The sequence below is a fragment of the Ornithodoros turicata genome, chromosome 3, assembly GCF_037126465.1.
Source record: "Ornithodoros turicata isolate Travis chromosome 3, ASM3712646v1, whole genome shotgun sequence".
In the NCBI taxonomy this organism is placed as follows: Eukaryota; Metazoa; Arthropoda; class Arachnida; order Ixodida; family Argasidae; genus Ornithodoros; species Ornithodoros turicata.
In genome coordinates, this window is record NC_088203.1 from 106,230,951 (window position 1) to 106,252,830 (window position 21,880).

A 21,880-nucleotide genomic window follows, 5' to 3' on the forward strand; every position below is an offset into this window, starting at 1 on the left:
ATGTCGATCAATGTTGTCATACACCAGAACTGAGGTGTCTTCCAGAGCTGTCCAACTTAGTCTCCGCATTAGAGAACGGCAAATGAGCAAAAGAATTATTTAGGGGATCATCATCAATGGACTGGTCAGTGCGGGAAAGGTCATCAGACTCGCTCGACGAAATGCAGGTCGTCCTTGACACAACACCGGATAGTAAATGAAGGCGGTGTTTTCCTCGGCGGTTCCTGGAAATATTTGTCCACATCCAGAAACACGGATAAATTAAGGGAAATTGCGTGGACTGAAATCAGTCTCCACGTTTATTGTCCAGATAGCGCAGGCTCCGGACAACTGAAACATGACTAAAGAATGCAAAGAAAACACAAAGGTACCAGCGTAACAGTAATGTTGACCAAACTGATGTTCCGAAAACAGCTCACATACCAAATAAACGAGTTTTAAGGATTCGCACTGTCTCTGCACCTAAGGAAGCCGCAGTGGTCGTAACACCACGTAAATGGGAGCGCAGCGCAGGCGATTGTCTGCTTCGCCTCCGCATCGTACTATAGGCCCCTTTCACAACGTTTGGAGGCACTCCGAACCGTATTCTGCAGCACCATTTGTGGACGTGTAGCCGGAGGTTTTTCCGTACGCAGGCGTGTATCACCTATACTGCGGCTCTGAAAAATCGTGGCGCAAGGATTTCCATAAAAGAGATGACGCAGGGAACACGCCGGACACGACCGTCTAGTAAGGGCGCTCTACGTACACTAGACGGGGGACAGTTGGCGCTGCGGTCGCCGGACGAATCTTTAGTGCAACAGGCCCATACTAAGTGCAAGACCTCTGTACATACACCGATTTTCGCTTGTGAGTGTGCCTTCTGACGCGTGGAAGACGTTGTTACCTCACTGGCTGCGTCCTGCGCTAGCCCAGGAACGGCATTCCGACTATACACAAACCGATCCACGCGTTTTTCCGAGACGTGCCCGCCTCGTCAGTCCTCAAACGGCGCTCCCTGAGTGGACTTCTCCGTGTGACGTTGTCTTCGATTTCCAGAGAGGGAATTCCGCCATTCTCTCAACATCCGGTGTCTGCCCTAGCTATGCATTGCATCAAATCGCACTGAAACTATTCCACTAATCCATGTCGGATTTTAGACGTTATTGTCGGTGATGAACGAAGGGCAAAACGACTGGACGGATGCGACAGTCCCTGTAATCGTGTTTCAGCAACAATCCTCCTCGTCCTATGATTACGGATAAGCGGATAAACAGGAAGTATGTATATCAGCTGCCATGTGTGGGGGCATCCGTCCATTCCCACCCTGCTCAAATTGTAACCCACGTGTCATCACCATGCATCTGTTGTCTCACAGCTCTTGGCCATTATGAGAGTTCTATGATGGAGTAGCCATAACCATCCCTGCTGTGAGGCACTTACGTTTCAATACGTAATTGCAGTTGCAGTGCTCAGGCATGACGTAGGCAATATCTTCGGCATAAGCAGCTTTTCCCCTGATGGCTTGTACCAAACGGGCCGTACCACACATTCCTCCAGATGACTCTGTAAGTGAGAACGTGCCCAGTATCACATGAGGGTCACCGAAAAGGCCCCAGTAAGTTACTCCTTTGGCACACTTGTAGTCACTGTACCAAGTTGTAAAAGGCTGTCATATACATCCCAAGTTTTACGGCAAAGCGGGTAATAAATGAAAAATGTACGAAAAAAATAATGAAAATAGATATCAAACGAAGATAGGAATTGAAACTCATCGGGCTCTAACATCACTGCGAGGTCACGTGCCTCCGAGAACTAATAAGAATGGCTCGTCTGGCAACAGAACTTGACGCAGGAGCTTGTTCGAGGGTCTGTATCTCACCAACTTGGTGACACAAGCCTGGTTTGACGAACGCCAGTTAACACCAACAACTCTATTACGAGAGGATGGATGGGAAGTTTCATCCCCATTGCTGCAGATGATGTGGGGAATGAAATAATAAGCCCCTTCACAATAAGGGTCCAAGTCCTATATATGGTATCCAAGAAGTTCAAAAGAGGTTTCAGAGCAGAGCATTGTTGGGCTAGATTTTGGCCATCTTAACCGAGGTCAGACTTCCGGAAACTTGGTCTTAATCGTCAACCCTGTTTCATTTTCGCGGGATAGTGAGATTTCCAATCGAACAGGGTCACATAAATAAGTTGGTAACACAACAGGGTTGACGACTAACACAAAGTTGAGGGCGTTTTTTCCTCCCTTCAGTTTAAGGTCATCTCCTCTTTCGGTACCATCTTGTACAAAAAAGATTATTGAGATTATTAAAAGACACATGATGCTGAAGAAAAACACATCAACGTAGTATAGGAAAGATGCACTTCATTACCTGTCGACGTGTAGAGTTTGCACGAAAGCTCGTTATTAAAACGGTTCAACATTAAAACAGAGTAAAAAAAACTACTCTGTCTACTTCCTTGGTGAACATAACAGTATTTGTATATGTATTTTTGTCGCACACACACACACACTTTGAACAGCAAACCTCGCGAAAACCCGTACAGAGACAACCGGACTGGAGGACAAAAAAGAATTTTGCTGTCCGCTCATTTTGCGGTTCACTAACATAAAGATGCGCTCGTTCATTTGCACTTACGTTTTTTGGCTGGATTGAGGGAGAGCAACTTGACCACTAGGAGAGAAAGGAACGAGATGTTAGATGAGATGCTCAGATAGCCGTTCCAACAAAACAGTTCCGTCAGCCACCTAAGAATGTTACGAGTATGACATAGCCGTAACATGTCAGTCGGTCCGTTTGAATAAAAGCACAATTTACAATTTCAGTTTAATGCGGCGTTGGGACGGATAGCGAGCCGATGACGCGTAGCCGCAAAGAAGGAAGGCACGCCGATTGGTGATTCTGCAGCAGCTTGGCGAATACGCTCGCTAACGTCAACTGCATACTGTAAATTTATAAATACTCGCGAGTCCCCATCTTCGCGAATATTTTTAGGGCACGCAGAAATTTCGGGGTTTTCTTTTTTGCTTTTTACCCGTTGGTCATACAGGTTACTATCAATATGAAGCATGTGAACTACTTTCCAGCAGAAGCATCTGCAATGCCACTTTTATTGACACGCGCAATCTCGGGCTTATTGCCCAGTAAGCCATTAGAGCAGCGAATTTTAGCATCGAGAATGACTTGCGTCCCCATTTTTTTCTTCCTCTATCACATCGCATCACAGCATCGAGGATTTTCGCGAAATTTAGTGGCAGCGAATGCGCGCGATTCGCGAAAAGCTGGAGGCCACGAAAGTAAAGGTGAGGAAGGTAACATATCCTTGAAGCTGTAGAGTGAGTACGAATACTCATACCAGCTTCAACCATGAGGAGATGCTACCTTACTCACGTATAAATCAGCTCCCTTGCTTCCTGCTCCAGTGTTCGAAAGTATTGAGTATGTATTTAAGATACCCATGAACAGCAAGAGCCTCTATAATAGTGTACTAATAAAACGCGACGATAAAATGAAAACAGTGTTCCGAGCAATCAGAAGTTACTACTATACACTACAGCATTTCGAAACCTACGAATATCACCGTTAAAAATATCAAATGCTGAAAAGCGTCTCGACTATGTAATCATAATCACAGTACGTAATGTAATAATAAAGTGCTTTACAGTATTTGGACATGGTGAACTTTATGAACTATGATAATTAGAGAAGAATTTTTGGTGTCCCTTTAATTTCGTCGATCCTAGGACTCCTCGAGTGTCCATTTGAACAACTTACCAGTAGCCGCATTGCAGATAGGTTCGTACAGGTCCACATGCAGTGCGTTGTGGCATATTGGACAGGAAGGGGACTTTGGACAAGTCCTCTGGGATGAACGCACAGCGGGTACCTGGTCATGAACCATGAGCAGATCTGCGTCGGTACAAGTTGGCAACTGGATCCTGCCCTCTGGCAGAGAGATGAGCTGGAAACGTCCATCCAGCGACATTACACGCTCCGTGTCCGGCACCAGGACTGGGCTGAGCAAGATGGCATAGCTGCCATCTGTACAAGCGGATCAACATTGCAGAAGAACGCGTAATGTCCCAACAGTCCAACAGTTACCTTCGTCCAAAAACCTGCACCCGCAATGGCGTCCAATCTCGTAGTTGATATAGTTGGCCTGCGTGTTGCTGCCTCCTGGCTGGACGTCGTCTATAATCTCCAACTTCCCTTTCTTACACGGTGCTACATACGAGGATAGTGGACAGTTACCTTATTTTTTATTTTTTCACTGTGTTACAGAGGGAATCTTTTGACGCGTTTAATAATTTTAAAGGTCGATCCATAGTTCATCAAGTTGAGCTCTACGTTTTACTCACTGCGTAAAATTTCACGCACAAACCACTTTTTCCGTCGCTTGGACGTAACGGAAGCCGACAGCTAAAAATAGTCCGTTTCCTGTGAGCATCATCGTTTCCTTGACAACAGTGTCATCTCGAACAGACTGGACAATGTAGGACTCAGTCTTCTCTATGAAGCTAATCATTATATTTATCATATTAATGCGAGCAATTGGATTATAATCATCAAACTAAACTGGCTTTTGATGTACGCAACCATGTGGTCGACTCTGCAGGATGTGTGTATTACTGGCGCTTTTTGACTGTAGCTTTGTGGGCCTGCCTTAAGACTACTTGCCGTAATTACTCAAAATGACCTCACCTGTCGTGTTCACACCTCGGCCTGCGGAAGAGAAATACCACGCTATATTACCTCCGGGGAACTTACTAATTTGTTGCTCGGCGATATTGAAATGCTCCTGCGTGTGGAACCTCTCTGGGTTATGCACAAGTACCTACGTGTGATCGAAATGCTGAACACGGCATGTTTCTTGGACACAGCGGTTTCTGTAAACAGAGTTCGTTACAATGGGGAACGGCATCAACGCACAACTTACTGGAAATTGCCAGGCGAGGCAAGTATGATGGTTTCTTGGAGCTCTCCACTGAAAATATAAATCAACGTGATCCGCAATGCATTTGGGTTTACGTGCCATTATAATGGGTAAGAAAACAATGAGACAGTCAGTATTGGTATCCTACTTGTTACTGCAAGTTGATCGTGCTCTTTCTGATATAGTAGCAGCTCACCTACCGTCAACGGGGTGCTATCACTGAACGCAATGCAAAGACGCTCACCTGTAACGCGATCAGGGTGCTTCTTCACCACCAAGGCTGTAAAGAATATCAGAATTTCTCATATCAGCAAACATGAAAATAAACCCGTGCTTAAAGGAGAGGTGCATGAGCTCTCTCAAAATACGTTTCTGGTTGTGGCAGCACATACTATATGTGTTTCATTTATTCATGCGCACCAATCGCACTTTTCTTTTGTCACAGACGACGAATGACAACGTGACGAAAGTTGGTCCCCCAAACACAGGTGCAGCGTTTAACACTTCCATGACCCACACATTCCCCGCGTTGCGAGAGTCACTGGGAGTTTTGAGTGATCCACTTTCATTTTTAATTTTTGTGAGCTCTAACTCACCAAGACCTCACTATGTAGTTGCGTACGTCAATCGTATTTCAGGACAATCTCTCACCTGTTCCTGACGTGCAGATGAGCGACGCATCCTCCGAAGTCAATTCCTTGGAACAGTTAGGACATTTTTCCTCATCCACCGTGTCCTTGCACTCCACCTCCGCTTCCTCATCCTCTTGAGAAGTTAGGAAGACAGGACGTCTTCGGCGTGCCGGTTCAGCTCCATTGCAAGCAGGCAAACGTGTTTCACCCTCGGGTAGAGCATAGAGGGCAGCACCGACGAGGCTCATATCACGCCGTCCAAGAACGAATAGAGCGTATCCGGGACCTGAGTGCAACACATTTATCCAGTTTGCCGGAAGACCAAGTAACAGTTCTAACGTCGATGGTCACCCGCCGAGTGGGGAACTAAAAAGAGCTACCGCGTGACGTAATCCAGTCCCACCAATGACAGCCCAGACTGGCCGAAGCAGCAACCGAAGGTACATCGCTGACGCCAATACAAGGTACACAGGGTTGGCGACGAAATAATAAATGCGGATTCTATATATTCTATTCCTCGTAACGCGGAAGATTTCATTCGAGTCAAACTTACGCTCAAACAGGCGGTGACTATTGCAATCCGGAGACAACTGCAGAGTGGTCAAGTTGGAAAGGACCCTTCCGCCCGTGCCAGGAGACAGGTCCGCCTGGATTTGTACCTTGTACTCTTTGCAGGAAGATTCCGGAGCTGGAGGGTAAATGCAGTGAGTACGCATGTTCCTTACCGCACCATAACGTACCAGTCGTCTCCACAGAGGACCCGTTTAGCACTGAAAACAAGAACGTGTTGATAACTCACGGAACTTTCGCGGATATGTCTCTCACCTTCTATGGACATCTCACCGTCGGTCATGTTGCCTGAGAAAATCGAAGCAAGTTCAGCGGTATTTTAAAGGTGTTAAGGTTTAAACAGTTGCGGAGACTCCGTACCGGTGCACGTGGGCGTGACGTCATCACCGGGAGGAGTCTCCGGGAGGTGGCGCAACTTTGTAAACAATATGGAATTTTTGTGTCGTTACTGTCCGTACACGAAGAAAGGTGCTACTTACGAAGGACTTTAACATCTGTTCCCCGGTGAGGCGATATCCATGAAAGCGCTTTAAAAGAAAGAAAGAAAAATCAACTACCACGTTGGGGTTTGAGAGTGACAGGGCTCGTGTAAATATGACAACTACGTTTGTAGCACCATCGTCATTGTCAGCACCTGCCTGACATAACACACAACACAAGCGCGAATTCAGAAGGAGCGCTCAGCTCTGTAGTAAAATCACCTTCGACCAGCAAGGTTGTCTCTTGTCTTCCTTCGTAGGAATTTTGTCGTGCTGCGTACGTTAAGTTGGAGGCCTGCTGCAAGGAAGGCGAGGCCCCGTGGTCTCGATGTGGTGGACAACATCATGAGCCACGGTTGCGCTAACCGCGACATTACATCACCCAGGGCGTCAACGTCCGGCGTTACTTCTACAATACCTCCAGCCATGACGAACAACATACCCTTCGCTTTACGTGAAACCCTAACGACTGTGACTCCGAGCATATTAGCCTCCATCGTTTTTTCCATGCATTTTGTTCATTCATCACTTTACCATATACTCTCAACGTTTTGACCTATTACAATACAAACCTGATGAAGTGCAGACTCTGCACAAAAGCTTGTCATTCAAAGTAGATGCTTCTAACCGTTTGACTTTATATTCTGACTACCTCCTTCGTAGATGTTACGGTGCTTTTGTATTTTTGTCGACAATCACCTCAGGATTTTGTGAAAACCAGTGCTCCACGTCGAGCTTGTGGAACATGTACGCGGACTCATTGTGCTGCACATGCAAATCTCCGTATTATTCAAAATCGCGAGTAATATTAAGGACAACTGAGTTCATGATGGAAATTTAGCAGTCGCACGAGTGCGCCCTACGTTTCCATTTCTTTTTGTCCTTCTTTTATTCTATTCTATCCTGAGGCTGACACACAGACACAACGCAAACGCCTAACAACAATGAAAGATTGAAGAATAGGACAGTCGTCGGAAAAGCCAAACAGAGGAGGGACTCGAACCACAGCTCCTGATTAACCTCTTGGTGAAGGGCCGTACCGACTCCATCACACTGACAGGACGTGCCGACGAATTTCCCAAGGCACGGCCCCTCGATCGCTCCTCTTCGAAGCGGAGAGAGCCAACGAGGGGCCGTGTTCGGACGGACAGGACCAACGCTCTTCACATTCTCTAAGGTTACAATGTTTTTCCCGTAAACACACGCGCGCGCCCACGTGAGCGCAGTTAGAGAGATAGAATATGACGCACTGTGGAATATACCAGACTGAGCATGGCATACAAAGAGGCAAACATGACGTGAAGCCTCCTTCTGTCTTACCTCCTCCACGACTAGAGTCCTGTTCCATGCCGACAGCAACGACGAGGACTACAAGAAATAATTAACGCTCATTATATGTCTTTATAACACACAACAAACTGCTGCAAACAAACACACACACAAAGTTCCAATTCCTGAACCAGACTGAATACGAAACGCGTGCCCTCAACTGGTGAGTTGCAATAGTGATAGTGGGTTAGGAATAGGGTACACTCCACACCATTACGAAGTTATATCCACTTTCAGACCTCGCGAATAAGCGACAGCTGCCAGCCAAGCCCTCTTCCTTTCTGTCTAGTTTAGTTTAGTTTAGGGACTATTTTCGATGCATTTTTTTTTTCCTAGCGTGTAGAAGCGCAGAAATTCGGCAGCACAAATACCGCAACTGATCCCGTCTAGCTGAGCATGCGGTAGACATCTCCGCCAGCGAAGCGGTCCCATACTTGAGGGATCCAATAGGAACGACTGAGGCTCCCTTGGCGTCAGGGCACCCAAAGTGCGTGCGCATTTCAAAATCTTTAGAAAAGAGGGCGGCTTTAAGGAATGACTGGCTCAATCTCTCGTCTCCCCCAAAACCTCTAAATGAAACGTTAAAGGGGTCGTGGCACTTTGATAGATTCCGTTTATTACATCATGCACACATTGTACGTCATTGTAGGTGTCATGCTCGGGGAGATTAAACCCTTGCACACACGTATGGCAGCTCTGACATCAGAGCTCCGGCCATTCCCATTCGTAGAGTTGTAAGCACGTGACCTCTCTCGCGCTTCCTGACTGAAGGAGACGCCTGCGTCAAAGGAGTTTGAGTTTCGGTAATCGCAGTGCCGGTTTGATTGATTGATTGAGATATAAAAATATGGAGATATGAGACCCGACAAAGTTGGGTCAGGCTACTCCAGAACTCGCGAACAGAAAAGAAAGTAGAAAAACCAACCTCGTGATGACCAAGAGGCGTTTAAAAAAGAACTAAAAAGACACAAACAACCAACAAACAAAAAACAAGCAGCCGTGCCGGTTTCCTACGCCTCTATTACTTGCTTTCCTGTAAAAGTTGTAATGCAAGTTCACATCGACGCAAATAATTGCATTTACATATATCCGGAGAAACTTGAGACGAATTGATCCCATGTCATCATCACTTCTTCATTTATTGTTGTTGTTGTTGAGACGAATTGTCGCAACCCCTCTAACTAGCTGATTTTAGGCAATTACTATTCTAGTAGTTGCGTGCCGACAAAACGTCGGCCTTCCCATAGAAGTCACGTACAAAAACGGCATCAGCACTGCTCTCATATATTTGAAACATGAAAGAAGAAAGGAAAAAGTATATTGCAATCTCTAACTTAGACACCTGCCAGCGAGGTATCGACCCTGTACTTAGGTGGCATCCAAAACACATACCTTTCTTCCTGCCTCCACATATTAACTCGGGAGGGACGACTTTGGGCAGTGGCAGTACCGTTGGGCAGGCGTCGCTGGAACATGCTGGTGACCTGTTCGTGGAACCATTTTTAGTAACCAACTATGTCATAAACCGCATTTACGAGGTACACATTCTTATCTCAAACAGCGACGAGTTAATTATTCTTTGGAGTCTGTTTTAAAATATTGGTCGGAGCTAATTATTATTTGGAGCGTGCTTCTCCACTTCTTGTAAGATGCTAAATAAAACAAAAGTGAGACAAGCAAAACTAAACAGACAGACACACAAAAAAGGCACAACATTCTGGGATGTGGAGATACAACCCATTGCTGAGGCTCATTCGCGTTCTTGTATGCGGTATAATGTCAGAAAGCGAGGGGTCGGTTGTCCAGCTTCGCAAGGATGCTTTCAAGCTTTGATCTTTCTGTGGAGGACCTGTTCCACGATATCTGAGGGTGCTCAGAACCGTATTGTGCAGCGCCAATTATGGTCGTGTTGCCGGATGTTTGTTCGTACACAAGCATTTATATCGCCTACACTGCGGCTCCGAAAAATCGTGGCGCAATGATTCACAAATGAGATTACGTTCCCGGTACAGCGGTATAAGACACTGAACACACGACCGTCTAGTAAGGGCGCTCTCCACTTGAGGATGAAGTTGGCGCTGCGGTCGCATGGACAAACTTGCGTAACAGACCCTAGTGGTCACCCAGGCGGATTCTCTTTCAAGTCTGGGTATGCTTTGCAGATTGTGTTGTGGTTCCTTCCAGGTGCAGAGTCGTAATCGTGTAACGTCTTATTAAGTTTGAGATACGGTTGCTAGATGGAGCTGTGTAAATTGTGTAGGATATACGAGTAGTTGTTTTAGCGAAAATGCGAGGCAGCAGAATTGGAGGCGACCATTATTTCTCAAAGATCCTGAGACGAGCTCATACTTTATATAAATCGGCAAACTGTGGTATGCAAATGAGACGAAACACATCCCGATCACAGAAAGAGGGAAAGCGCATTCGCGGCGGAGGGACATGTGCCTTGTAGTGATAGAGCTGATTGGAATAAAAGATGATCCGTTGTTATCTGAATACTGCAGCACGGGTGACGGTTCTGATAAGACGGAAGGTGCATTCATTGGACTGAAGGTGGAAGTATTCAGATATGAACTATTACCAATTCCCCCATTTTATTCCTCTAGATTGTCTGTTGGCCAGATAGACCGCTTTCCGGCCCAGGTAAGCCGAACCCGTTGTCGTTTCCCCGCTCCAGAAGTGCGTAGTTCTGGTTTCACCTCCTTTGAATACCAACGTTTGGCGATTTGCATCTCAAATTACGTGCTCCTGTCAGGATTTTTTTAGAAAGGGGGTAGATTCAAATAATGGCCACCTCCAATTCTTCAGTCTCGTATTTCCGCGAAAACATCTAATTAAGAGGTTAATTAATGAATTTGTTAATTAGTCGTCGGTAATAGTTACATATGCTCCTCCCCACAGGACGTCAACCTGACAACGTATAACCCGCTCGCAAAAACGGCATCGGTGCTGCTCCCATAGCTTTTTCTTTTTTACATATGTGACGGATAAACAAAGCATTCTGTATAAACACAATCCGAGCATAATAAACGGGCTGTTTGTGCTGACGAGATGGACCGGTGCCTGAATCATTCACGTGAGCGACATCCTCACGGAAGATTCTTGTAGAAAAAAAAAAGCAAAAAACTGCTCACGAAGCCGAACTTCCGTCCCATGTTATGTTGAGTATCCACGCGGTGCCGGAATATAGGAAATGGCGTACCGCGCACTTAGCAGACGACACTTAGCTGATGACACCGTCAGCGTCTTTTCCTGTCGTCTGCTACGGAATATCTTGTGGCTGTGTCGCGAGACATTCCCCACGGTTAGCAGAGTACGTGAAGATACGACGTTGAGCTCTCGCGATCACGTGACAGCAGAAAGCTATGACGTTTCTTGCATCATCCGCTGTAACAGCCTGGTAAATGTCGCTCGTGCGAATACGCGGTAAATCTCGTGTCTTTAGAATCTTACCGAATTTTTGCCACATTGGAATCCACGTGTTTCCCACTGTATTCTCCCAAAATATTGTCTCCCCATGTGACGTGGGTGAGAAACATGACGTCCTGTGGTGCCTAATCTACCCAGTCGTCTAGCAATACTGACCGTCTCCACCCCACAGATTTCCAACGTTCGGTCGAGAGCGAAGACTTTCGCGCTGTTGCTAGGAAAAAGACGCCAACTCTCCATGACGTCACCTACTCCTGGCGAATCCGAATCTATGAAGTTTGGGTTTTTGTTTGTTTGTTTTTCGAAAATTGGTGGAATGTTCACATAATGTTCACTTACGGCACTTATATTTTGCCCCGTCTGTCACACGGGTAATCTAGAATGATCATTGAGACTAACGGTCATTGAACGTGCGCGCAGCGCCACCAGGCGTGTAACGTGTGAACTTATCAGACAGCACTGGGAGATTGGATTGGATTGGTAGTCTGAGTGGGGATGACTAACTAACGGGACAAAATGAACCAAATATCATTTTTGAAGTCCGTTGTGCATCACAGTTTGTGTGGATACAGTGAACCGAGTTAAGAACATTTTTGTATAACTCCACCAAGAAGGAGTTGGGGACAGAGCGTCCTGGGCCGCCTTCAAAGAGGAACTGCGCCGATATGCCTCTGGAAAGCCCGCCGGAAAACCCAGGGAAAACTTCAGACAGCACAGCCGGTGAAAGGATCCGAACCCGTGTCACCTCCCAGTCCCGGCACGGAAGGCGCTCATCCTAACTGCTACACCACGCGAGCTTGTCCTGAGCAACATAATGCCATAGCACAGCAAGATTCCAAAAGTACATGTGTCGGAAGTGTTGCGCAATCAGTACACATTATACTAGCGATGTTACGTCACCAACAATGTTATAACATTGTAACACGGGCAGCCTTCAACGGCCATTGAAGCCAACGACCATTTAAAATGCGCGTAGCGCCACCAAGCGTGTAACGCGTCAACTTCTCAACGAGCATTGGATCCAATGTTTTCTTAGAGGTTGACACATTACACGCTAGGTGGTGCTACCTGCATTTTCAGTGTTCATTGATCTCAAAGGTCGTTGAAGACTGCTCGTGTGACAGTGGTATTAGACCTACTAGATCTGGAGTAGCTTGTCCTGCGGTAAGCGAGATTACATCTCCGTGTTTCTTCTCTTACCATCATCGCGAAGAATAATTTGGCAAACGCCTAATATTGGTGAAAAGATTTATGAGCGTAAGTTTATCGCGTTTTCCCTTCCATCGTGATTTTTTTCTTTGGTTACACCGCTGTTTATTTCGGTTTGTGAATGCGTGAAAATGGTGTTGGCGCGTCTAGTTCTAGCTTTATACATTGCTTATGCTACTTAGTTCAATAGTTGCTATTTTGAAATCTTCTACGCACCTTTGAACTGTTTCAAATAATGGCGTTTTTTAACCTTCGCGTTTTTTGTGTCTTTTTTTTTTTTTTTCCTGAAGCGCGGTGAAAGGAAATGAGTAGATTCTGACAGAAAATATATATCTGGCGGATCCATTATCGCTTACAGGGCAGACGCACGTACCAGCAGAATTTTTTTGTGCCAGGTAGGAGGAAAAACGACCACGAGGGAACTCCCAGCAAGCATCGAATTTCGCCGACGTTCTTCGGGTTCTAATCAGTGGCTCTGACCTCGGATGTTAACACTGATTATAGTGTCGCCGAGACGGGTGTTAAGACGTTTCAAGCGGCAGACACATTCCTCGTCACAGGCATCACAGCCATCTGTCTGGAATTCGCCAGACACTTGGACATAGAATCCGTTTTCTGGTCCAGAGTAACTGCCGAACGGTGCTTGGATCGAATTTCACCACTGGCTCTGCTGTCGAAGGTGTCTTTTTTTTTTCTCTGCATTCGGGTGTCTTCCTGAAGTCGACCCGAGACGCATCTCATCTCTACCACTTTTCTTCTGCTATCCTCTCTCCACGGTCGCACACAGCCACACACTCTTAAAAATGCGCATAATTGTCACAAAAGAGGCGTATGCCTCCCTCTTTCAACAAATCAGGGCAGATAATGATATCATTTGAGATGATGGTTGGCTAGGAGCGCTTTGCGGTGAAGTGCATTTTTAAGAGTGCAAAGCGGTGTAAAGCGGAATGTAAAATAAGAAAAAATGAATTTTGTTGCCCTGTTTTCTGTAAAGTCGCTGTCAGCTTCCTCGGAATGACAGCCTTGCTTGCCTAAAAACAAACACACAAACAAAAAGATTTCGCGAACACTTCTATGGACCATGGGCCTAAATAGGCCTATATTGTTTGTTAGCCTACAAAACTATGCAGTTCTGGGAAGTTTTGATTAATACACATTCCTGCGCCAGTCTTAAATTAGTGCAGTCGTTTGGGTACACGACGTAATTGCCAAATTTCCTAACGTGTGTCCAATTTTATACATAACGAAACTCGAGACTATATAGGGAAAAATATAAATAGAAAGGACGCACACAAATTTTTTTTTTTTTTTTTTCAATTCTGTCAAAGCGCTACAGAAGGGTGTTGTTGCAAGTTGCGTCATGACGAATACATTGTGATGACGAGAGTTTATTCACTGACATCACCGCGTTAGAGGGCACCAGCTTCGAAAGGACGAGACCGTCGCCACGAGGTTTGCTTTCGGTTTCGTTCGCTGTGCTATGCTATCCAGAAGACTATAAACGTCGAAAATATGAAAATTAGAGGGATGATGTACAAATAACATTCGCGCAGTACAAAAATTTAGAGACAGAAAATGCAAGATGAACGTGATGAAAAAAATCTGCTAGCTAACGACTTTGACGCTTCCTTGCGCATGACGTCGTGCGAATAATCCTCATTGAATGCGTCACGATCAAGACGAAGGGCAGAAGCAGTGGATAAAATCACGGTTTAAATCCCGATTTGAATTTCATTACAGGCAGCTTCAAACGTGACCAAACAACGCATGCATCGTGCGTGTTACCACTAACTATACTTTGCTTCCAGATAGCGATTTAAGTGTTAGCCAGTGAGTAATTTAAATGCAGCAGCGTCGCTAAACATACATGGAGAGACGTATAGTCGTCGTCTACTGTTATCCCGTGTGCCGATTTTCATAACACATCCTCTCATATGGAGTCGTCGATTCTATACAGAAATCACACACAGATGAACAACTCGGTTTAGATGGCGCTCCTTGAAAGGCGTACACTAACATTTCAGTTGTCACACGAGTCTGCTGCGTTTCACATCCCTCCACCTTACGTCAAACGCTGTCTGACATTACAGAGTTTTTTGTATATCGTACGCTATCGCCTTTACGTACGTAAGGGATAGCGTTGATGGTTCTGCGCACGCCCATAAGAGAAAGAGCTTCGCACAGTGTGTAGAACCACCAACGCTGGCCCTTACGCACGCTAAGGCAATAGCGTACGATGTACTAAAACTCTCTATTTTCGGTAAAGCCCGACATCGTCATCCACGGGACGCCACACTTCCATATCGATTTCCGTCAGGTTTTTCGTCGCCCTAGCGCAGCAAGACACGCTGTCACTACCCTATACAAAGCTATGAGTTGCACAGTAAGTATAGGTGTCGTTCGTTCAACCTTGAATTACGAATTAAAAACATTTTTAACCCGTCGGATTCGTGCATCCGTCAGACGGAACAAAAGTGAATTTCCTGTGACAAATGTAAAAAGGGCCCTACCTTTTTGGGACTATCCCTTGGTTTCCGACGACGAAGCTTAGCAGAAGGACGGCAGCTATCGCACATCCCGTCCAACCCATGGTGCCACGATGCACTGAGGCTGGCTTCGATGTCTGTAAGGCTTATGACCGCTGAGGCGCGACCAGTTACATTACACGCCGCTTCCAGAGATAACGAACGCCTTACTGGGTTACCTAAAGATTAGACTTTGAAACAAGGTGGTAAGAGGGCTGGTAGTAAGGGCTTTCTGTTTTCTTTTCTTTCTCCGTTTATTTTTTATTTATATTTTTTCTCTCGCTGGAGGACAATTTGCAACAAACAGGGAAGTCTCCTTTAGGAAGAACCCTTTTTGCGTCGTCTGCTCATTCTGGCCGGATACAGTGGCAAGCATGTATGGAGACATAAGAAGCCGTTGCCAAGATCTGTATAGGTGCCAACTCATTTGTGTTCTTATTTGAAAGGGTTTTCAAAAGCGATACGAAAAAGTAAAGGCTAAATCTCGGAGTGTTTTCCTGCGTCACGATTGGACATCGTGACGTTCATTTGAAATGCCAGCCTGCTGAACCGACGCCTCTCACTATGTACATAGTATGTACATAGTGAGAGGCGTCGGTTACCTTTCACACTGTGTCATATCGCTTCTATAGTGTATGTCTGCATGCTCTAATACTGCTCATTAAAATGTTTAAAACGGCCTCGGTAGCTCAGTCGGGAATCTGTTGGCTTGCTGAGCTCAAGATCGCGGGTTCAATACCGGCCGAGGACGGTAGAAATGTGGGAGAGGTAAACAATGCTTCCAGCACCGTTTGTCGGAGATATCCAGCGCACGTCAAAAGAACCCCAGGTGGTCAAAATTATCCGCAGTCCTACCCTGCGGTCACGTGACTTCATGGTGTTTCACCGTCAATGAGTGAATGTTAGTAGACCGTTGATAACGTGTCTTTCGAAGTACCATGTCGATTCTGAGACATTCACACTGCCATTGGAGTAGACCGTCGATAACGTCAGCGTGAAGCCACCGTACCTAGCCAACGTCATACTTCCCGCCTGAAGACTACGAACGATCCAACATGCCCTTTCTGTCCGACATCCCTCGACACAATTGAACACGTCATTCTACAATGCCCTGCCTACAGTCAGGAAAGACGTAAGCGTCTAGATCCCATCATCCGCAATGGCGCGCAAGTATTGGCGGCTCAACGCCGGCAGAAAGACGTTATCACGCGTCAAAACTGGATTCCTTCCTGAGAGATACCAAGCTGATATACCGTCTCTAAGGAAGCATCACAAGTGACCCTTTCGCCGAGTGCTCTTCAACACCTTAGTCAAGCATCCCCACAGTGATTTTTATTTTCATTTACATTTTCAGGTGTTCTATCGTTCATCGTCTAACATCTGATAGGACTTCACTGCAAATCCGAACCTACACACCTGTTTTTTTACGGATCTGCGTTAGTCGCGACGTTGCCCACCTTGCGAGGCCAACTACGGCAAGCAGTTATACCACCATCACCACCGTACCTACCCGAACAAATGGCAACGTGCATGACTCAGAACCTTATCAGTTGATTGGGTGTGGTAGACACGGTACTTCGGAAGCCACATTGACAACGCGGAACCTGTAGACGGTTGATAACGTGGCTTCCAAGGTACTGTGTCTATCGCACCCAATCAGCAGATAAGATTTTGAGTCATGCACGCTGCCATTAGACCCAAGCAGCAAAATGTACTGAAAGTCGAGTGCAATAGGGGTGGACGGGTAGGTGGAAGGCCTTGAACAGACTGGTGAAACTAAAGAACATTGGTAAGACACATACCGTCCACCCCTATTGCACTCGACTTTCAGTACATTGTGCTGCTTGGGGAGTGTTAGTAGACCATTGATAACGTCACCGCGAAACCACCGTACCAACCGGAACCAATGGCAGCATGCATGACTCAGAATCTTATCTGCTGATTGAGTGCGGTAGACACGGAACTTCGGAAGCCGCGTTGATAACGTGTAGCCAGTAGACCGTTGATAACGTGGCTTCCGAAGTACCTTGCCTACCACACCCAATTAGCAGTTAAGAATCTGAGTCATGCACGCTTCCATTAGTGCACCTGACCGTGAAGCTACCGTACCTACCGGAACCAATGGCAGTGTGCCTGACTCAGAATCTTATCTGCTGATTGGGTGCGGTAGACACGGTACTGCGGAAGCCGCGTTGATAACGTCTAGCCAGTAGACCGTTGATAACGTGGCTTCCGAAGTACCTTGCCTATCACACCCAATTAGCAGATAAGAATCTGAGTCATGCACGCTTCCATTAGTGCACCTGACCGTGAAGCTACCGTACCTACCGGAACCAATGGCAGTGTGCCTGACTCAGAATCTTATCTGCTGATTGGGTGCGGTAGACACGGTACTGCGGAAGCCGCGTTGATAACGTCTAGCCAGTAGACCGTTGATAACGTGGCTTCCGAAGTACCTTGCCTATCACACCCAATTAGCAGATAAGAATCTGAGTCATGCACGCTTCCATTAGTGCACGTGACCGTGAAGCTACCGTACCTACCGGAACCAATGGCAGTGTGCCTGACTCAGAATCTTATCTGCTGATTGGGTGCGGTAGACACGGTACTGCGGAAGCCGCGTTGATAACGTGTAGCCAGTAGACCGTTGATAACGTGGCTTCCGAAGTACCTTGCCTACCACACCCAATTAGCAGATAAGAATCTGAGTCATGCACGCTTCCATTAGTGCACGTGACCGTGAAGCTACCGTACCTACCGGAACCAATGGCAGTGTGCCTGACTCAGAATCTTATCTGCTGATTGGGTGCGGTAGACACGGTACTGCGGAAGCCGCGTTGATAACGTCTAGCCAGTAGACCGTTGATAACGTGGCTTCCGAAGTACCTTGCCTATCACACCCAATTAGCAGATAAGAATCTGAGTCATGCACGCTTCCATTAGTGCACGTGACCGTGAAGCTACCGTACCTACCGGAACCAATGGCAGTGTGCCTGACTCAGAATCTTATCTGCTGATTGGGTGCGGTAGACACGGTACTGCGGAAGCCGCGTTGATAACGTCTAGCCAGTAGACCGTTGATAACGTGGCTTCCGAAGTACCGTGTCTACCACACCCAGCAGATAAGAATCTGAGTCATGCACGCGTCCATGAGTGCGCGTGACCGTGAAGCTACCGTACCTACGAGAACCAGTGGCAGTGTGCATGACTCACCGTCAAGCTACCGTGTCTAGTAGAGAGTAGACAGTGCGAGTAGTGAGTGTTATAGTAGACCGCTGATAACGTGACTTCCGAAGTACCGCATCTACAGCACCCAATCAATGGGTAAGCTTCTGAGTCATGCACCCTGGCGTTCAAATTCAAATTGGGAGTAGGTTCACACGTAAGGTGAGTCAGCCTATTTGCGTGACGACATGCTGCACGTGCCCGCAGGTAGGGCTATGGATAATTTCGACCACCTGGGGTTCTTTTGATGTGCGCCGGAAATCTCCGACACACGGTGCGGAAGTTGCTTGGATGCGATAGACACGGTACATCGGAAGCCACGTTAGGAATGGTCTACTTACACTCACTAATAGCGTGTTTTAGTACATCGGAAAGACTCGGCAAAAACGACACGATACAGGAAGTTGTCTATGAACAAGGCATTAAAACGCAATCAAGCTGGTGTAATGTAAAGTTATCAAATTCAAGCTTAGCAATGTGATGTCACTCGCTCGAGAAAAACAGGGCGATTGGCTTATCATATTTTCGGAATCGTTATCGTGAACACCTTCCGATCTACTAAAGCTTGCTAATGACAGCGTGCGTGACTCAGGGTCTTGTCTCTTCACTGGGTCTGGTAGACGCAATAGCCTACTGGGCTCGCTGGTTGCGGTATACTAAATATATATGGCAGTAACCAGCTGGTTATGTGTGTTGTCTTCAACACCCTGATCCCAACACCCGCCGAAGATGCAAAGCCCTGGACGTATGCATGCCAGTATTCCTCGGAACCGCGACCTACTACTATAGATAGTAATGCCAGAACGAATGCTGCACTAAATGCAAAAAAAAAAAAAAAAATGTTTCCGGGGCCTTTTCAGCCTAAACCCGCCATCCCGCTTGAGGAGCAATAACAACAAAGGTTTTCAGCCACGAGCAAGGTACGTGGGCCGCATTTGGCAGAGCGACCAGAAATTAAGAGACGGAAGAGAACAGACAAGTCTTGTCGGAAGCGCCACAGCTAGTGCTGGACTAATGTAGAGGAAATGGTATCCCTCCACGACACATCATGGACATTCATTCACCGTCGATCGTTTGTCAGTGCAGCATTGGTTGTGGTTCTGGTGAAAGGGCTCGTCGTTGTCGGCCTCACAGAGGTGGACAACGTGACGCCAGTGCAGCATTAATTTTAGCGTTCATCCGATACCAGCATCCCCTTCTTCAGCGTGATCTTGAAGTCAATGAGCCAGCTCAAGTGTTAGTGTCATCAATGCCCCATCACGAGCCAGTGGTCGTTCGTCACTATGAACAAGGCGGATGTTTGCAGGCCGTCCAAGGATGAACACAGGGGAGAAACGCACGAAGGAGATAGCCTACAGCTAACGGAAGATCAGTTATCCCAATTCAAGGACGCCTTCACTTTATTCGATAAGGATGGCAGTGGCAGCATTCTTTCCTCGGACTTGGGCACCGTCATGCGCTCCTTGGGATACAATCCCACCGAAGCTGACATAAAGGTTAGATGTCCTAGGCTGTTCTACTCGTTCGGAACAGCAACGCTTTGGGGTCAATCTACAAGATCAATGGCAGTTATGTTACTGGTAAAACAAACCGACTCGACATAATGTAAGAAACACGATAAAAATTGGACGTTTCGATGCCTGTACAAACATCATCAGCAGGTCTACAAATATTACCCCCGTTAAAAACATTTTACAAATCCTGTTACATCATTTGTTCAAATTTTACATTTCCTGTAGAGCATTTTGTTTATGTTCTAAAAGTGATGCCTGGGCAGGCACTCATCTTGCTTATACATCTATATTTAAGCTTGGTAGTTACACGTGAAATATGCGCATGTTGTGAAGATCCTGTTTGTGTACTTTGTGAGTGTTCGTGGCCGTCGTCTGACATTCGCAAAGGGAATATCATTGCTGACCTCCATGTTGAGCTCCAGGTCCCGCTTCCTAGACATAATGTCATCTTGTCCCGTCCGCCAAGAGTATGGTCGTTTGCATATACGAGTATGTTTGTTCTGCGTGCTAAGAAAGGCTGCTTCGTAGCCAACTCAACGAAGCTTTGTGATCGTTTAATCCAGGATTTTTCTCAAGGGGGGTGAGAACATCACGGTACTGCCTAAGAGCCCTCGGTAATGGCAGAAATGACTCCCCTGTTTCAAACAAACACAGACAAGCCAGAGGATATATTCCGTACAGGAAGAAATAGACGACACGATGGTAGCTCAGAACCGTGCACTTTTCGCGAACGCTGTTTAACGGCGGGGTCGCGCAGATAAGTCTGTACGTGTAGAAATGTCGTGGCGGACCTACGTGATATTTAATATCTTTTTAGGATATTCTTGGCTCTGAAGAGATCCGTGACAGGATCGACTTCCCAGAATTCCTGACCATCATGGCGAAGAACGTTCGTGCGCTGGATACCGAAGAAGAAATCCGTGAAGCTTTCAAGGTGTTCGACCGCAACGGCGACGGCTTCATCAGCACTGCAGAACTGAGGCACGTAATGACCACCTTGGGCGAGAAACTCTCCACGGAGGAGGTGGACGAGATGATAAGGGAAGCGGACAAGGATGGCGACGGACAGATCAACTACGACGAGTTCGTCAGCATGATGACGTCCAAGTGACGACTCTCTTCGAGATAACGCCTTTGCTTGATCAGTAAAAGACCAAATGTCGCTCCTGCGTTGAGTTGATATTCACTGCGAACAACAACAGTGGACTTGCTGTGAGAAAATTATGGTCTTTCCACAGCGATGCCACAGTCACAGGTCTGTGGATACATTTTTTTCAGGGGTCTGGTATCGGCCAAGTTTTCGTTGCCATAAAGGACAACGCTGGGCGTCATTTACCCCGTGGCGACGGCGTGCCAGAACCGTCCTCTACAAATGAAATAAGAGTAATAATTACAGAAGCAAGCACTAATCCACTTTATTTAAAAAAAAACAGGCATTTGCAATTCGCTAACTTGAAGCGAGCGGCTGGTTAGTTATACTTAGACAATTACATCTACTGTTGTTCTGGTCGTAACAGTGAAGACGCTTTCGAAAGGTTGGCCATGTATAATTCATATATATTCAATTTTTAGGCGATTCATTACCAGCCAATAACATACAGGGTGTTCAAAATTAAGCTTTCACGAGCGCTACTCAAACACAGCGATGACAGGAAACCGGATGATAACTTTACGCTACTTGTGTAAGAAGCAGGTGCTGCTAATTATGTAGCACCTGTTTCTTACTCAAGGAACAGAAAAATAGCACCAGTTTTTCTTTTGTTCGCCTATTTATAGAGTGCTAGTGAAAGCTTAATTCTGAACACCCTGTATATGCACAGATTCCACTCTTTCTCGCAAAATCTGCCTCAAAAATCCGTTCAAAATATGTAAGAATGACCAAATCATGAATAACGTGGCAGCACGAGTATCTCGCCCCTATTCACCAGAAAAGATTGTCAGCTAAATCGGAACAACCAAGTGTGTTATCTTTTTGTAACGGAGTCGACTGCACGAACAGTTGTGAGTGCGGGCAAGTTGTGATTAAAAGAACTGTTTCAATA

General features: G+C 46.4%; 2 protein-coding genes across 2 annotated transcripts in view; one reads left to right on the forward strand and one right to left on the reverse strand.

Moving 5' to 3' along the window:
- The window catches only part of LOC135389113 (mucin-19-like), a 45,490-nt gene extending 30,296 nt beyond the window's left edge, over window positions 1-15,194 (reverse strand). The window contains exons 1-16 of the mRNA XM_064619115.1: window positions 15,085-15,194; window positions 9,329-9,420; window positions 7,928-7,975; window positions 6,608-6,655; window positions 6,384-6,416; window positions 6,299-6,328; window positions 6,112-6,246; window positions 5,578-5,844; window positions 5,171-5,206; window positions 4,930-4,977; window positions 4,832-4,879; window positions 4,695-4,715; window positions 4,095-4,217; window positions 3,768-4,034; window positions 2,631-2,666; window positions 1,423-1,545 (exon numbers count right to left, since the gene is read on the reverse strand). Coding sequence (XP_064475185.1) covers window positions 1,423-1,545; window positions 2,631-2,666; window positions 3,768-4,034; window positions 4,095-4,217; window positions 4,695-4,715; window positions 4,832-4,879; window positions 4,930-4,977; window positions 5,171-5,206; window positions 5,578-5,844; window positions 6,112-6,246; window positions 6,299-6,328; window positions 6,384-6,416; window positions 6,608-6,655; window positions 7,928-7,975; window positions 9,329-9,420; window positions 15,085-15,164 — 1,435 coding nt within the window. The 5' untranslated portion in view covers window positions 15,165-15,194. The remainder of the gene's footprint in view (window positions 1-1,422; window positions 1,546-2,630; window positions 2,667-3,767; window positions 4,035-4,094; window positions 4,218-4,694; window positions 4,716-4,831; window positions 4,880-4,929; window positions 4,978-5,170; window positions 5,207-5,577; window positions 5,845-6,111; window positions 6,247-6,298; window positions 6,329-6,383; window positions 6,417-6,607; window positions 6,656-7,927; window positions 7,976-9,328; window positions 9,421-15,084) is intronic.
- A 4,365-nt stretch (window positions 15,195-19,559) lies between these two features.
- LOC135389115 (calmodulin-beta-like) lies at window positions 19,560-21,000 on the forward strand. The gene is made up of 2 exons (XM_064619119.1): window positions 19,560-19,820; window positions 20,656-21,000. The coding sequence occupies exons 1-2, from the start codon at window positions 19,608-19,610 to the stop codon at window positions 20,947-20,949; spliced, it is 507 nt and encodes a 168-aa protein (XP_064475189.1). The 5' UTR covers window positions 19,560-19,607; the 3' UTR covers window positions 20,950-21,000.
- The last annotated feature ends 880 nt before the right edge of the window (window positions 21,001-21,880 follow it).